Genomic DNA, 17,282 nt, shown 5'->3' with positions numbered 1-17,282 from the left:
AGATATTTTAAATGTACTCCTAAAGATGAATAAAACAAGATCCCACATGAATATATTTTATCTTATATATTGGGAGGAAATGAGAAGATTCTTCTTACTTGTGAATAGTGTACAAAAAAGATAACTACCATTTGGAGTTGAATGGAGGGAGTAATCAATAAAATTGGTAGTAATTCTCCATTTTAAGTGAAGTAGAGCAGACGGTAACTGATCGGGTCAAAGAAACTACACAACCAAATACAAAATTGATGAACCGGAACCAAGCTAGATGCAAAACCATTAACCTGGTAACCACCCTAATTAACTTGACCTAACACAGGATTGAAACCGACAACAACAATCTGTGTTCTGTGACCTGTAACAAATTGAGCAAATTTTGTAACAAAAAAAAGGGATAATCCCCCTACTACTAAGAGAATAAAAATTCTCTTAGTTTTTCCGCCTAAACAACTCCTACTTAATTGGGCCTATTTTCTGGATATTGACACCACAACATTAGACGGATTGTAAATTGTGAATCATATAAGTAGCCCACATTTTTCTATCCCACATGTCAAAGTAAAAAACTATTAATAGCCCACGTTTTTGAATTAGCCATTGTTTTAAAATTAATACGCATTTTAATTAGATTATACAACTAACTTAATTATATTATTAATGTCATAAAATAGTTGTATGTAATGATATACCATTATTTTTAATAGTAATAAAATAGTAACTTTTTTAAAGTATTTTTTTGATGGTAATAAGCATTTTTTTACCTTCTATTAATATTAATATTAATATTAATAGACTATAACAATTAATTAAATCATAATTCATTTATGCAAATACTTTAATTGAGAGCGTCTCTTTATAAAATAAATCTAAAAAATGTCGTGCGGGAACTACACTAGTTGTAATTTAACTCTGAAAATGAACCCAAGTTCACTCAAAGGATGTGACCCGACAAAGCCAGAACTGCGCCAAATCTGTAAGCGACCTGAGTGATAACACTGATCATGATGACGAGTACAAGTCCAGTTTTACAGTCATCAAATCAAGGTACTGCATGTATTTTGAAAAAATAAGCACAAATCATGAAGGCAAAATTAGAACGGACGATCATCTTCATTACTTGTTCGAAGCAAATTCAGCAAAATTGCTAGTAAAGTGAAGAGGCGAAAATGCATTAATATGAGCAATACAAAGCAATGAAGCATGGCACACAAAATCACTGATGAAATTAAGACTTCTGGCCTTCCTCTGCTGCTGCTTCAAAGGTTTCTCCAGCAACAAGATCGGGGACCTCGTCATCGTCCTCATCAACAGTATCAAGCCCAGTTCCCTCTGAGTTTGCATTAGGCCCGCCCTTCTGGAACTGCTCTGCCAACTTCCTCAAGTTGTCCAAGTTATCGGGACCTGAAATTCATGGCAAGGGTATATTTTAATTTAGCAAGTCCATTGAGGACCGTCTTATACTATCATAGTTTGAGACCGACAGACTAGGAGAAAAAACGGAAAAAAATTGTAAATAATCCCGTTGTAGGGGTCGAGTTCATGGTAATATCAAGGATTGTCTTTCATGCAATAAAAAACCATTTCTAACAAGAAGACGTACCCAATTGGTTGATAATTCCGGGAAGAATATCTTGCAATTCTGAAAGAAAACAACATCAAAGTCACTTAGATATACAACTAAGACGATTTTCTTCAAGGGAAAAAAAAAAGAGCAACAATTGTGTATAAATTATCAAAAAGCTACTTACTCTTAATTTGTGGCGTACCGCTGACAACCCAAGTATTAGCCGCAATAGAGGCTTGAACTGGAGAGGGAAAAAAAAAGAGCATCATATTAAGATTGAACGAGTAATCGAAAAACTGCAACTTATGCATAACTTATCATGGTTAATAAAAAAAAAAGGCACAAATGGAATAAAACACTTCACCAAATTCGCTCACCTTTAGGGGTTTGAAACTGGATAACCTGGTCATCCTTGAAAATATTAACTTCCTCAATCGAGGGAATAGCGTTGACCCCTATTCTCTTTAAGGTGCCCTGCAGCCTTTTGTCATCTGTGGTAGTAGTTTTGTGAACAGCCTTCTTCTTTCTGCAAACAAAACAGAGGTCAAGAGGAATTTCTATACGAAGTATTACTAATAAAATCAATGCCACACGCGTGAGATCACTATTCGAGACATCGTGTTTGAGCCATGCAAAATCAAAGACACGCCAGCAGAAAGCAGGCACAAACTATACCTCCATTACTACTAGACAATGTGGCATGCCATTGTAACCCTCTTCATTTAAGCCTCTAAAGAACTTACAGACAACGTTTTTAATCATTTGAAAATGTCAGATATGGCGGCTCAAATACCGCCTTCAAGTCGGGTGTAATATCTATGTTAACCAATAATTTCATTTTGTAACATCTTTTTTTCCGCACCATGATTGTTTAGGTCTGGCGTGTCAAACATTGTAACAAAAACATTTTCAGGACTACCATGCAAAATGTTGTAAAAATGTTTCGCTATTATAGTAATACCTTCTCATGCTGCCCTTGCCACCGGTGCGAACAGCACCGGCCATCTTCATGAGCTTCTCTACATTCATCTAAAAAAAGCAGACACGGATAAAGGTTAATCCTTTGTGAATTACGAAGTACTCCATAAATCATTTATTATCCATTAAAATCATAACAGGCAAGATTAATGCGAAAACATTGCATGCCATAAAATTAAGCTATGAACTCAAAACAACTGATTTGCTTAACTGCAAACCGTAATACAAGAACAAATTCTAGAAAAAACATCAAAAACCCCTAGCACTAAACATTTATCGTCTTGAAAGATACCAATACGGAGTATTTGACTAAATACTCCCTCTGTCTTAATCAATTGTTTACCATTGATTAAAATACCCCTCACAAAAATAAAAAGGTAAATAAATGATTACGACGGAGATAGTAGCAGAATCGCTAACAATAAATGAGCTAAAATTAGTTCAAAACAACACAAAGATTACAGCTTTATCCAACACATAAACTTATACATTAACGATTATCCAGAAACAAACTAAAACGCACAATTGAAATCATAAATCTGCGATTAAAGTCTTCTGAGAGACCATTTTACATTAAGACAATACCAGTCACAACTTATACTCCCTCGTACCAATCATTTGTTTACCTTTGACTAAAATACTCCTTACAAATGATTAGGACGGACGGAGTAACACATTAAAAACTAGCAATACAATTAAAAATAACTGTCAAAAATAACTACCATAAGCTTATCAATAATTTATCGATTAGTGAAAATCTACAAAAATTAGTGAAAATCAACAGAAATCAATCCAAGAAAAAACCCAACCACACAACTAAAACATACTAAACAAAAACATTTCTAAAACCCTAAATTATTTAGTTAGGTAAAACCCTAACAATACAATTAATAACAATAAAAATGAAAATTAATTAAAATAAACCATGAAAATGAACGAGCATAAATGATATGAACAAAAAAGAAATGATTGAAAGAATAATAATAAATGGAGGAGAAAAATACCTTGAAGGTGAGATTTAGGGATTAAAGAGAGAAGATAGAGAGAGAAAGGGAAGAAATATAGAAGAGATAGACGGCGAAGACACGAAGCCAAGGTCTAGGGTCACTTAACAGGCCTTTTTATTGGGTAAACATTTTTGAAGTCACTCATATGTGTGACCCGTCTCTCATTTGGCCCATATCTTTGAGCCTTCTAATTCAAAATTGAGGGTCAACCGGATTGGTTGGGATCAGGTCAATTTTGTCGAGTTAATTTCGGGTTTGTAAGAATACGGGTCAGGTTGGTTTTGGTCTTTTTCGGGTTATCTATTATCAGTTTATTTATGAATAATAATTAGTATGTGGCAATATACCTTTGAGGTGGGTTATATTGGATCGGGTTAATTCGGGTTCGAATCAAGCTCAGATCTTGAGTTTGGGTATGCGATCGGGTTATTCTGGACAAAATTTTGCTAGGTCTATATTTGTATGTGAATTTAGGAAACAATTAGGCGGACAATTCAAGGTTTGTGAAAAATCGGTTAAGTTGGGTTGGGTTAGGTCATTTTGATTTTTACTTTGTTTTCAGGTGTATTGCTCTTAAAGTTATCTTAAATTCACGCGATACCCTTGAATTTTGACATTTTGTACGAAACAACCAATTTTTTTATCTGAAAAACTTTAAGATGCCACCCATATGAGGCCCAAGGTTAATCAAGTAACAGCTTCACTCCAATACCTTCTAGCAAGACTTCCATTAGAGAGCGAGCAGGCATCGAACTCCCTCTAATAGTGTCTGCTTCATTTGTTTCGGCTACACTATTCTGTTGTGATGTACCCCTGATGGTATGATGCCTTCCTACACCTTCATTCTTATAGAACTCAAAGAATTTTCCTAAACAGAATTCCAAACCATTGTCTGTTCGTAGCTTCTTGATCTTCTTACCTTTCTAATTTTCCACCAAAGTCTTCTGTTGTACAAAGACTTTGAAAGCCTCACTCTTATGCATAAGTAACCTAGGCCATGTGTACTTGGAATAGTCAACAATAAATGTAACAAAATAAAAATAACCTCCCATACCTTTAACGCGAGCATGCCCCTAACAACAATTGGTCTCCTTTGTGACGGGTTACCATTTGTGACGGATATTTTGTGAGATAAAATGGTAACAAAATGGGTTAGTGGAGAAAGGGGACCACATGAATAGTGATGCAGAGAGAGAAAAAGTGGGTACTTTGTGAGATAAAATGGTATCCGTCTCTTGTTTGTGACGGATAGGTGCTGTCACAAACAAAAATTTGTGCCCTAACAATCTGAATTGATTTAACAAGAATTTCTACTGTTCTATGAACACCCTTGCTAATTTAGATTTGTGTTTCTTTCCAAACACACTATGTTCACAAAACTCAAGGTTCCTAGCAAGGTATAAGATTTTGTTTGACATCTTTTAGCACCAAACTAGAACCACCCTTTGTGACAGAAAATCTTCCCTTATCCCAAAAACTCATATCCTATATCACTTAATGAATCAAGTGATATAAGATTTTCCCCCAAAACTGGAACATGCCTCACATTAGTCAAAGTACAATTCTTGCCCTGAATAATCTTCAACTTGATCGATCCAATACCCACTACCTTACAAGTAGCAATGTTACCAACAACAATGTGACCGCCATTAAAGGACTCATAAGTACTAAACCAATGCTTGCGTGGACACATATGATAAGAAAATCTTGAATAATCTAAAATCCAACGATTAATAGGATGAGCAAAATCAACCGCAAGTGCATAGTCTGCCTCAAAATCGTACTCCACATTCTTACTTCGAACTACAACCGCATTAGACTTAGTTTTTAACTTAAGATAACCAGGTCTTTTATGACTTAGTTCTTGACATAGAAGACAATAACAGAATTATTAGCTATATTGGTGTCTTGAACCTTAGCCTTGGCCTTTTTCTTCCGAGCTCCACGCTTTTTAGCAGTATTAACAACAAAATCATACCTGGGAATTACTGATGCGAAATGCGGAAGCGAAATAACAGAAAAATAAAACAAAAGGGATATTTGCCTTGAATTCATGGGTAGAATTCAAGTCAATGAGATATTTACTCGGTGCTAGACCTATAACACGAGTAATGGTGAGAATACTCAAGACCTATTGAATATTACTCGGGCTAAAGCTTGATCGCGTCAAACTCCAACATTTTTTTTATCGAACACATCGATCTTTTTTTTTCCATCTCAATACTCTCTTCCATATCTATCTTACAAATGTTGGCCAAAAGCCTCTATTTATACTAAGGGGGCGTTTGGTTCAAACATTAGGTATGGAATGGAATGGATTCTAACTCCAATGAGGTATGGAGTTAGAACCCCATACTTGTTTAAAGTTGTTTGGTTCAATCCGGGAATGAGAATAATAATGTGTTGGATGGAATGGAGTTGGAACCTTGGGGAGAAAGATGGGTATGGGATTCCAAGGGGTTGGAATGGAGTTAGAATCCATCAGGTATCTAACTCCATTCCAAAATGCTCCAACCAAACATTGGAATGGCTTGAATCCATTCCAATCCATTCCAAAAGCTCCAACCAAACACCCCCTAAAAGAAGTAACCACTAACATTGAATCTAATACTTACTACTTGTAGTCAATACAAAGGTTTGAAGGAAAGACATCGAACATAGTCCAGCATCAAAAACAATAAACAAAATACATTGCACATAGTCTAAGATGAAATGGTGGCCATATTCGTATCAATTACATAGAAAACAGATAACGGTCTTACGCAAAATTAGCGGATCAAATTATATCATAATAATCTCACATTAGTTAACTCTTAACATTCTTAATAATCTCACATTTCAAACTCATAATGTCCACACAATAAGACAAAGGCATACTCTCCACATTACACTCTAATAGCCATATTATGCTATGTGACCATAAACAACCAAATCAGCCTTTATTAATACTGAAAATTCAACCCCACATCACACAAACACACAACTCTTCTAATTAAGCAGTTTCATTCTCATGGCTCTCAAATGAACGAGGGAGAAGCCCCTTTGCTCTGCATGTTTCAACAGCTTCTTTGTACATGTCCTTCAACCCGTACTTGAACTCGAAACCCAAGTCCGTCAGCTTCTTCGACGAGAAATGTACTAGCTCCATATCATCTTTAAAATCCTTGAATCTATCACATGAAAATAAAGCTTCTTTAGTCATAATTATTAGACATCAGAAATTTAAATGAAAGCATTGTATTTCTAAATAAATACTTTGTGGGCACATTGTACTCGGGGTATTCTTCCCTTAGCATCTTTCCAATGTCGAAAATGGTGGCATCACAAGCAGAGGCGATATAGCGACCCTGCGCCTTAGGATTCTCATACAAGAAGATGTGAGCCATACAAAGATCATCTAAATGCACAAATTGTCCTTGCTTTATAATTGTATAGTGAGATTCCGTCCCTGAAAAATGAGACAATCCTCTGTCTTTTTATAATACAAAAATAGATTATGTTGAAATTAAAATGATACAGCGTTAGTACTGAGTTTCAGTACCACCCTTTCACATGCATTTCTTCTACGTCCATTGTTTAGGACATATTAGAGGGTGATACTAGAATTCAGTACGAGATAGTCGATTAGTTCTAGTACTTGTTATAGGAGAGAGTGCAGTAATGAGACTAGGAGGCATAGTTGGCATGATAAAGGGTCCCACAACCAGAGGTGGAATAATACTGATGAAGTCAAGATTGTTCTCAGCTGCATACTTCCATGCTGCTTGCTCTGCTAGTGATTTCGACACGAAATACATCTGAAATTTCACAATCATGTAGTTCAAATATGCAAATCTTAAAAATGACATCAATTCATATAAATGTTGAGTGAGTTAGAAAGTGTGTTACCCATCCGGTCATCTTAACAGAGCGACAAAACTCGATATCACTCCAACAATTTTCATCGTACACCGGTTTTTGCGTTTCTTCAACATTCACAGTTCCGGCAGATGATGTGAACACCAACCTTCTAATTTTGGCTTTCACACATGATTTCATTATGTCCAACATCCCATTTATCGTCGGCTTTATCATCTCATTCTATTACCACAACAATCAAATAAATTCTTAAAGTAATGTTCTTACTTTCAAAAATAAAAAGATTATTTTGAAACGGAAGAAATATTAGTAATATGAATAATTATAATAGTTGAGCCTCAACCATCACCTTAAAATTATAGTTGAGGCTCAACTATTATAATTATTTCTGTTAATTAGTTTTGTGCTGCTTACCTCAGGATCCTTGGACTCGAAGTCCATAGGAGTGGCAACATGAAACACTCCGGTGCACCCATCGACCGCTTCATTGAAACTTCCTTCTTCATTAAGGTCCGCTTTCCATAGGCTTAAATGGGTTTTCGCTTGGGGTAAATTCAACAAATGTTGCACTTTTTTCATGTTATCTACAAAATCGCATAATAAAAAATCGTATGAATTTTAGGTAAACAAATGACTGTGCTATTATACTAAGATAAAGGAATTTTTTTCAAAAATGGGGTCAAACACAAACAAATTAACGAAATGAGTTGAGTTTGAAAGTATTTACCCAAAATGGGTCCACGTCATCACCGAAGCTAGGCTCGGATTCAAGTCGCTCTCCCGCTCAACGACCTTACCCAAAGTGTCACTTAAATTCCACCCAAACCTTAGTATGCTATTTCAAGGCAAGTCGCTTAGGGAGTGAGCGATTTCAGCTCAAATCGCCCTCCCCCATAGCGACTTGGGTCTGTGGAAAAAAAAAAAAAAAAAAAAAAAAAAAAAAGCTGTTAAGCGGAATCGAACCCATATTCTTCAACAAAACAAACACTTATCTTGTAGAAGCTAACCACTAGTACATTCAAATTAACATGTTAAAGTTCAGTGCTTAAACTTTATAATTAGTAATAATTATTCAAATCCCAAACAGCTATTAAATACTCTTAGCATTAAATATGTATTTTAATTACCATAATGAGTAAGCATTAAATATGTATTTTAATTACCATAATGAATCAATACATTATGCTGGGCATTTTGGTTAGGGGTGTGAAGTATCTAAATTCAGATTGCGGGTTCGATTCCTATCAACTTCTCCTTCTGTAATTTTTTTTTTTTTTTTCTGCTAAGTCGCTCAGCCGCACAGCGGTTTGGCCTCAAGTCGCTCTCCCGCTGAGCGACCTTAATCCCAACCCTAGCATCGCCAAAACCGAGCCTACATGGACCCATTTTTGGTAATTAGTTTCAAAGTTGCCCCATTTCGTTAAATTGTTTGTTATTAACCCCCATTTTGGAAAAAAATTCAAGATAAAGAGAAGGAATAACTCACCGGGGTCTCGAACCGTGGCGCGGACAGTGTAGCCACGTTCGAGGAGTCTCATGATAAGCCATGAACCAATGAAACCAGATGCACCAGTAACGCAAACGGTCTCACCTTGTACGCCCTTAACGTCATGTATTTTATCTTGTGATTCGATATTCGTTGAAGAAACCATGTTGTAAAAGGGAAATTAATTATGCGACTTAATTTGATTATTTTGATCCTAAATTAATATTTTATTTTATGACCCGGAAAAATAAGTCTATGAAAATATTTGGAGCCTTAAATGATGCACTTATATAAACGCACCAACATTCATTTTATGAGTTTTAGATTATTATTTTTTTGTATGGATGACATGGCCCATGGGGTTGGGGAAATTAACTTTCGAATTTTTCTTTAGCAGGTAGATAGAAGGATCGTCTAATATAAAGTTGAGGCAGAGATTAAGTTTACGACTAATTGTTAATTCCGTCTTAATTATAACGTCCAAATTGGACAAAAATAAATTGTTGTCCCGATCATTTGTTGTCCTTTTTCATTTTTGGGTATCTCAGTTAATTGTTGTCCTTTCTATTTTAAGAATAAACTTAATGAACAATTTGATCATTTACACTCAATTTGTTCCACTTGTCATTTAGTAATTGGTCTCCTCCCCTTTCCTTGGTCTTTATACCAAAACTAAAGGACAACAAATAACCAGATCGAGGAGTATTTTATTTTAATAAGACGATATATCAATTCTAAATAAAATTTTGTGTTATCACAAATTCTTGTTTGTGACGGCACATATCCGTCACTCTTAAGTGACGGATACCATTTTACCTCACAAAGTATCCACTTTTTCTCTCTCTGCAACACTATTCATGTGGTCCCCTTTCTCCACTAACCCATTTTGTTACCATTTTATCTCACAAAATATCCGCCACAAATGACAACCCGTCACAAGGGAGACCAATTGTTGTGTTATACTCCGTACTACAAAGGAGAGTGTAAGGGAAACTTGTAATCTTGTAGCACGTGACGGAGCTACCAGTTAGATGGTAATTTAGGCGGAGGAGTTGGTTGATAAAAGGGATAATGGGTTGACTGGTTGTTAATTATGCATGGCTTATCTGCCCAATAAGCTAAAACACAAACGTATCAACGATTCAACGGAAATATGGCAATTTAATTCGTCTTTTTATTTAATTTTGAGTTTCTTAAGGGTGTTGATTTCCGCAGTACACATTTTACTCACGCAGTACATTGTTGACAATTATGTCCTTCTCATTTCCTCCTCCCATTTTCTCTCTCTAATTTCTCTCTAATCTATCTCTCTAATTTCACACATTCATTCTCCCGTACTACATTGATAAATTATTTTAATAAACACATGTAATTATGTATCGCGTTGATAAATATATTTCGTTATAAGTTAAGTTTACAATTACATTATTTTTTAAATTATTTTTACAATAAAGTATAAATAAATTTGCCAAATAAATGTTCTATGTACCACATTAAAATAAAAAAAAATAAAAAAAAAATCTACAAACAAGCAGGCACGTAGTACACATTGCCACCACCAAGAGCATGTTCTTCTACTTTACATCTTCCTGTTACTGAGAGTAATACACCACCACGACGTAATACACATTGCCACCAACACCACCACCATCGCCGGCCACCAGCATCGGTCACCGATGCACACACAGCCCGCCTTCCACCAGTCCTACCTTATCACAGCCTCACGCACAATTCCGGCCCCTCCCTCACGCACCTGCCTCCGTCGAACGACCGTCGGTGACCACCTGACATCCTTATCATTGTCGGCGCACTCCCCTATCGCCGGCGACATCCCAGTAAACCAATACCTCCATGGTTCCATCCCACACGGCCGCACCAATTAACCCAAACCCTAATTAAAAAAGCTACAACATTTATAACAATTTAATTAGTAATAACAATGAATTAATGAATTAAATACTCGCTCTATACTCGAATTATCGTTCATAAGTGAAGAATTTTGTACAGTTTTGATGGAGGTATAGAGTTGACGATAGAGAGAGGCAGAGAGAATTAGGTTTTGATGGTTTTAGGCAAGGGTAGACAAATGAAAAATATAGTACAAAAAGTACTATAATGAGTAAAATGTGTACTGCGAAAATAAATTACGTTTCTTAATCTGGGTGATTCTTCTTAATTATAGATAGATGCTTTATTTATACGTTATTGCTTGATCGATTCCGTATTTGGGTGGTATATAGACATATACAGTATACCAGTCAAATCTGGACATAATTTAAACGGAGCGAAATAAGAATAGAATGCAAATTTTAGTGAACTAAAACCGAGTTAAACAAATACAGACTAAAACCCGGTTTGATGATACTTGATAAGTGATAACTATCCCCTATTTACTAAATGAATATGCATCCTCACAAATTTTCCCTCTAAAAAGCATCTTTCTAAATAAGGTAACTAATATCAATTATGTATACATTAACTAAGTAAGAAAGCTAATAATTATAAAAATTTATTTCATTAAATTATTATCTTTTCATTAAAATTAATATTTTCATCAAATTATATTTTTTTGGAATAATTTGACTCATATTAGGTATAATAAAAAATTATAAACCATTTTATTTACTTTCGAGACAAAAATTTGAGAAGTTTTAAATTGGAATCATTAGCTTTGCGGTATAAAAAAATATTCTTTTTCAAAAATACATTTCAACATGCTACTCAATTCTCTTAATTATTTTTCAGTTTCAACTTTTTATTTCTCAAAGCAAAATGCATTGACGAGAAAAAAATGAACAACTAATGAGATACCACTATTATATACTCCCTCATATTCACCATTTTCTTCCCTATTTCCTTAAACGGATTATTCAGGTTTTCTTCCTCTTTCCTTTCCTCTCTCCTATCACCAAACCCCACTCAACTCACAATTCCTTATTTAATTCTTATTTATTCATTCCTCTCTCCTATCATCAAACCTCACCCAACTCACAATTTCTTATTTAATTCATATTTATCCATTCATCTCTCATATCACTAAACCCACCCAACTCACACAATTCATACTTTAGTCTCCTCCTAAAATCTTGTGCCCATAACAAAGGGGAACAAAATGGAGAATAGGAGGGAGTATGTAATTTAGTAGAAATAAAAATAACTCTATAAGACGTGCATTTAATGTACGGGGTCTAACCTAGTTCTTAATAATTGCTGATTAAATTGAGTAAATGATGATGTATGTAGGCGGCTATAAAATTCTCCTTCAATCCTTTTTGTATTGTTATACTTTTGTGAGAACTCTTAGAATTTTTTGGCAAATGGGTGTTCATTAGCAAAATAATTAGGGAGTTGGAGTTCGTTTGAAACTATTTTGCTCAAATGGGTCCACATCATCACTTTTTATTTTTTTCTAGTTGGCTTATTTTTTTTTCCTGATAAAAAAAGGTGAATAGTGAAGCCGCTAAGAAACCTAGCGGCTTCACTATTCACTTTTTTTTTCAAAAGCTGTCACCTTCAAACATAGATGGCAGCCTATTCTAAAAATAAATAACCACTGAAACCGCTAAGAAACTTAGCGGCTTCTCTATTTCTCTATTTTTCATAAACTTATGGCATCTATCTTCTTAAAAATGACAAAAAATTAAGCCGCTAAGTTTCTTAGCGGCTTGCTATAAAAATTGGAAAAAAAATAAAAAGTGATGAATTTTAAATTTATTTATACCTTACATTTTTAAGAATGTATCAGTATCATCAAACCGGGCTTACATGTGTATACACGAGAAATCATTTATTTCATAGTATTGCCGAGTACCTAAAACAATGTATATTATATGTATATTTAAACCAAAATAATGTCGTAACCATATGAATTTTAAATTTATTTATATATATGTCATCTATATATGCCCGTGCAACTTTGCACGGGTCCTAAGCTAGTTGTATAATATATTAGAGACATGCTCACAATCCTAGATAATTAGCGCATGACAGCGTAAGTAGAAAGTAATACATTATTACCCTTGTCTTTTTTTTTATAAGGTAAGAAAACTAGATTGATCGTCTTGGATAAGACCAACCTATTTTATCCTTTCGGATGATAGAGGTGAGTTGAAGCCACCGACTTTCAAACCACCTCGAAAGAAAAGGACACGAGTGTCCAACAGAGGCCATAAAATCGACAACTTTATTAGCCTCATGGAAGCAATGTTTAACTATTACTTCATCGAAAAAAGTAAGATCTTTAAATTCACATCTTTGATAATACTCAAAATTTCTCATGGAATTCGCCAAGTATTTCTAATAGAGTTAATAACACAAACATTATCTCCTTCAATAATCAGCTTCGAAATTCCTAAAGATTTAGCTGCTAGTACGCCTTCTTTTAATGCAAGAGCTTATGCAATGAGAATGCTATTAAAACCACATGCTTTAGCTCCTAACAAGATTACTTTACCATTATGGTCTCTTATAGAGTAATCCAAAGAAGCTTTATTGTCAACTAACTTAGATCCATCAAAATTTAATTTAAGAAAGTCTTTTGGAGGTTTATCCCAAGCAATTTCTTCATTATCTTTCACATGATTTGTAACCGACTTTCCTATATCGGTATTGTTGAGATCTTTAAACTTAGTCTCATTCCAAGTTTCAATACTATTCTTACGAAAAAGAGTAAGCTTACTAACATTCACATTAACATTATTAAAGATAAAGTCATTTCGAAAAAACCAAGCATTCCACCAACTGAAAATAATTCTAATGAAATCAATTCTTAAAAACAAGTCTTTTAACGCGTTGAGTTTTACTACAAAATTTTGACTTGAAATGACAATACTTGTTTCAGAGAAGTCGCTATATCTGGATATACCCATATCTTCAATAGTTGAAGTAATGAAAGTGCATTTGAAAAAGAAATGATCTAAATTCTCAAAATGATGATTACACAAAACACAATGTGTTGGGACATCAATATGACTTCTAATCAGTCTGCTTTTATTAGTAGGTAATCCATCAATACAAGCTTTCCAGAGGAAAAACTTTAACTTTGGAAGAATATTTAATTTCCAAATCCAGTGAAACTCACACTTTGTAGGATTATGATCATACAAACCTTGTGCTAGACAAGTTGCTGTTTTGATAGAAAAATTTCCTTCACTTGACAATCCCCATAAAAGATTATCCGGAACCTCATTACGAGGTATAGGAATATCAGTAATAAGGTTGACAATGTCGGAATTGACTGACAGGCTATCGCATACCTATACAAAAATAAATACCCTAGACACAAATGAATGTAGTACGTAGGGGTCGAATCCACAGAGAAACAGTAGTTGTTAATTAGTTGTTATGGAGTGAAATTTATCAAGGTCGGTTATCGAATGATTGGTTGGTTTGGATGATGGAAAAAAACAATAATAATAAAGAAATAGTCTAGGGAGGTCAGGTCACAAATACAAATTATGTAAATGCTAAAATTAAACATAGGACTTGATGAATCGTTAATTGTTTAGGCTTAGACACACCCACCTCTCGATATTAGTGTCAACCATAGACCGGGTCCTAGAGAAACTCTCGTTTATGACTAGTTCGTCCTACTATACATGCTTAGTTTAATCCGATTCCGTGCCTCTCGACTTATAGAACGAATTAACAAATTTAATCTAAGATAGTGATCAATTATCAAAGACTAACAAAACAATGCAAACATGTAGAAGAAACAATGAAACGATATTATAACATCCTTGTTCAACAATTGCAAGAGCTACTTACGCATGGTTCCCTTATTCCCTAGACAATTGAATTACTTATGCATAATGAAAACTAATCTAATGACATATAAAATGATAAATATAAACATACTAAGAAATAACAAAATAATACTAGAAATGAAATTACCTTGACAATGGAAATAGAACTTGAATATAGAAGAACAGATACTTGAAATGGAAATTGTAAGTGAACTTGTAATATAAATTGAAATGCTTAAGGAAATTGTTTATAATATAAAGGAAATGATAATAGGAAACCTAATCTAACCTAAACTAAGAACTAAAATGAGAGTATAAAAGTGATGTAGGAAGTATGTAAGAAGTGTGTAAGAGATCCCGGATCAACGCCCTTTATACCAAACTTGATCAAGTTACAAACAATATTATACCTTAGGCGTATATGCCTACTCTTGCCATTATAAGCCTTATTCTTGGCTACATGAATGACAGCTTGCGAGTCACAATGTAGCGGCACAGATGGCACAGGCTTTGGCCAAATAGGAATGCCCGCTACTAAACTTTTCAACCACTTAGCTTCTCGACCAGCCAATTCGAGAGCTATAAATTCCGATTTCATTGTAGATCTCGTAATACACATTTGCTTGAATGATCTCCAAGATACTGCTGCTCCTGCTAAAGTGAAAATATAACTACTGGTAGAGTGTATATCATTACTCTCTGAGATCCAATTAGCATTACAACATCCCTCCAAAATTGGAGGATAACCACAATAAGATAATCCAAAATCAGCAGTACCTTTAAGATATCTAAGCAAACGAACTAATGCACTCCAATGATCATGACCATGAGTATATCTACTCAAGCTCCCAACACAATATGCAATATCAGTACGAGATGAACACATAAGATATATGACACTACCAAGAATCTTAGCATACACTACATGAATTCTTGTTTCGGGCGACTTAAAATGGCGACTGATGAAAATAGTCGCCAAATTGGTGACTGAAAAAAAAATCGGGCGACTGAAGATGTTTGCCAATTTGGCGACTATCAAATCCCACAATTATTGGAGCGGGGGACTGATTTTCAGAAGTGGTGACTGATCAAAATGGCGATTACCCTTTTTCGGTCGCCAAATCGGTCGCCCATTTTTTTTTATCATGTTTGAAAACACGGGACTCTTTCTCCCCTCTCTCTTACTTTACTAATATACAAACACACACCAAACAAAAAAAAACGACCGACCACCACACAAAACTATGCCGGATCTCCGACCACCACCACTGCGACCACCAAGACACGCCAGCACTTTTTCCTTCTCCCTTACTTCATTTCATTCTAACCTATTTGAAGGTATAATTTCTTTGTTTTAAATTTCAATTTCTTGATTAATTTTAGTTTAATTTGTTATTGTAATTAATATTAAGATGATTTGATATCTTTAATTAGGTTTTGGTGAAATTGGGATTAAGGGTTATATAAATTGGGGGTTTTGATAGTGATGATTGTGGTTATAGTAGTATTGTTAGTATTGTTGATTTTGATTAGTATTAGTTAGGTTAGTCTTGTTGATTTTAGTTATTGGTGATTTTGTTTACTTAATTAGTATAATGTTAGTAATAAGGTTGAAGGTGGAAGTTAATTATATAATGTTAGTAATGTTGAATATATAGTAAGTTAGTATAAAGTTTGTATTGTTGAAAGTAGTAAATTATTATAACGGAAAATTCACGTGGTATCCCTAAACTTTACCACTTTGCGCATGGTACCTGATGCGTGTCTTTTATATAAGGTTTTTACCTCATTTTTACACGCATTTCTGTGCTTTTTATGTAGCATCTAGCTACAAATACCCCCGAATATTCTACTTTGGTCCGTTTATTGTATTTTGCAGAAATTGACCGAGGAGGAGCTAAAATGAGCCTTAATTGTCCCAATTGTATGCATTCATGGGAATTATGGAGCCGGAGCTTAGGAATTTCACACCTGGAGTGCGCATGAGCTGAGCAAGGGAGAAACACGAGTCCTGACGTGCTTACATAGCTCGATCGAGTGGTTTTACTGCTCGATCGAATGCTTTTTACATTGAAGTTGGTCGATCGACTGGTTAGTGGAGTTCGATCGAGGAAGTTCATACAGCAGTGCTCGATCGAGTGGATGCACTAGCTCGATCGAGTGACGTGGAGTTCGATCGAGTAATCATCTTACTCGATTGAGGGGTTCTCGTGCGCTTTAGTTTAATTCTACCTAATCTTTTATGGGCCTTTCATAATCAGTCCATAGGTTAGGTTTAAGATGTTTTTACAGTATAAGACTGAGGAGAACATTACGTTACTCCTATCTCATTCACTACGAACATTTTCGACTGCTACTTTTATCACTATCCTTTGGATTTTCCACTCTACTTTGTTATTCAATTCGGTATTATCAATTTATTCCTTAATCGTTTTTACTGTTCTTATTGTTTTATTTCCTTTCCTCTCTTGATTATATTTGTTCAATCATCTCTTTAGATTATTCACCATGCTTAGTTTGAATTGTTTGGTTATTATGATTGTTACCCCCATAATTATGAGTAGCTAATTTCCCATGCTAAGACTATAGGGGATCCATGATTTGAAGGGAGAGTAATCGAATTACTGGGTTCATGCTAGTATCGT

At 34.7% G+C, this 17,282-nt stretch overlaps 2 protein-coding genes across 2 annotated transcripts; both read right to left on the bottom strand.

Annotated features, from left to right (window-relative positions):
• Positions 1–1,080: 1,080 nt before the first annotated feature.
• LOC141596481 (nascent polypeptide-associated complex subunit beta-like) lies at positions 1,081–3,652 on the bottom strand. The gene is made up of 6 exons (XM_074416657.1): positions 3,547–3,652; positions 2,526–2,593; positions 1,942–2,090; positions 1,749–1,805; positions 1,601–1,639; positions 1,081–1,401 (listed from the first exon to the last, which is right to left on the bottom strand). The coding sequence occupies exons 2-6, from the start codon at positions 2,591–2,593 to the stop codon at positions 1,226–1,228; spliced, it is 489 nt and encodes a 162-aa protein (XP_074272758.1). The 5' UTR covers positions 3,547–3,652; the 3' UTR covers positions 1,081–1,225.
• A 2,655-nt stretch (positions 3,653–6,307) lies between these two features.
• On the bottom strand, positions 6,308–9,162 carry LOC141596488 (dihydroflavonol 4-reductase). Its single transcript, XM_074416665.1, has 6 exons — positions 8,894–9,162; positions 7,822–7,991; positions 7,438–7,629; positions 7,187–7,346; positions 6,805–6,997; positions 6,308–6,719 (listed from the first exon to the last, which is right to left on the bottom strand). The coding sequence occupies exons 1-6, from the start codon at positions 9,057–9,059 to the stop codon at positions 6,542–6,544; spliced, it is 1,059 nt and encodes a 352-aa protein (XP_074272766.1). The 5' UTR covers positions 9,060–9,162; the 3' UTR covers positions 6,308–6,541.
• Between the last annotated feature and the right edge of the window lie 8,120 nt (positions 9,163–17,282).

The sequence above is a fragment of the Silene latifolia genome, chromosome 8, assembly GCF_048544455.1.
Source record: "Silene latifolia isolate original U9 population chromosome 8, ASM4854445v1, whole genome shotgun sequence".
Lineage (NCBI taxonomy): Eukaryota > Viridiplantae > Streptophyta > Magnoliopsida > Caryophyllales > Caryophyllaceae > Silene > Silene latifolia.
This window is presented reverse-complemented; position numbering and strand designations above follow the sequence as displayed.

Coding starts and splice junctions, on each gene's coding strand:
- LOC141596488 (XM_074416665.1), bottom strand. CDS start 9,059: ATGGTTTCTTCAACGAATATCGAATCACAAGATAAAATACATGACGTT. Junction 7,992..8,893: donor CGCCACGGTTCGAGACCCCG/GTGAGTTATTCC, acceptor GCGATTTTGTAG/ATAACATGAAAAAAGTGCAA. Junction 6,998..7,186: donor TGCACTCTCTCCTATAACAA/GTACTAGAACTA, acceptor CTCATTTTTCAG/GGACGGAATCTCACTATACA.
- LOC141596481 (XM_074416657.1), bottom strand. CDS start 2,593: ATGAATGTAGAGAAGCTCATGAAGATGGCCGGTGCTGTTCGCACCGGT. Junction 1,640..1,748: donor CGGTACGCCACAAATTAAGA/GTAAGTAGCTTT, acceptor GTTTTCTTTCAG/AATTGCAAGATATTCTTCCC. Junction 1,402..1,600: donor CGGAATTATCAACCAATTGG/GTACGTCTTCTT, acceptor CATGAATTTCAG/GTCCCGATAACTTGGACAAC.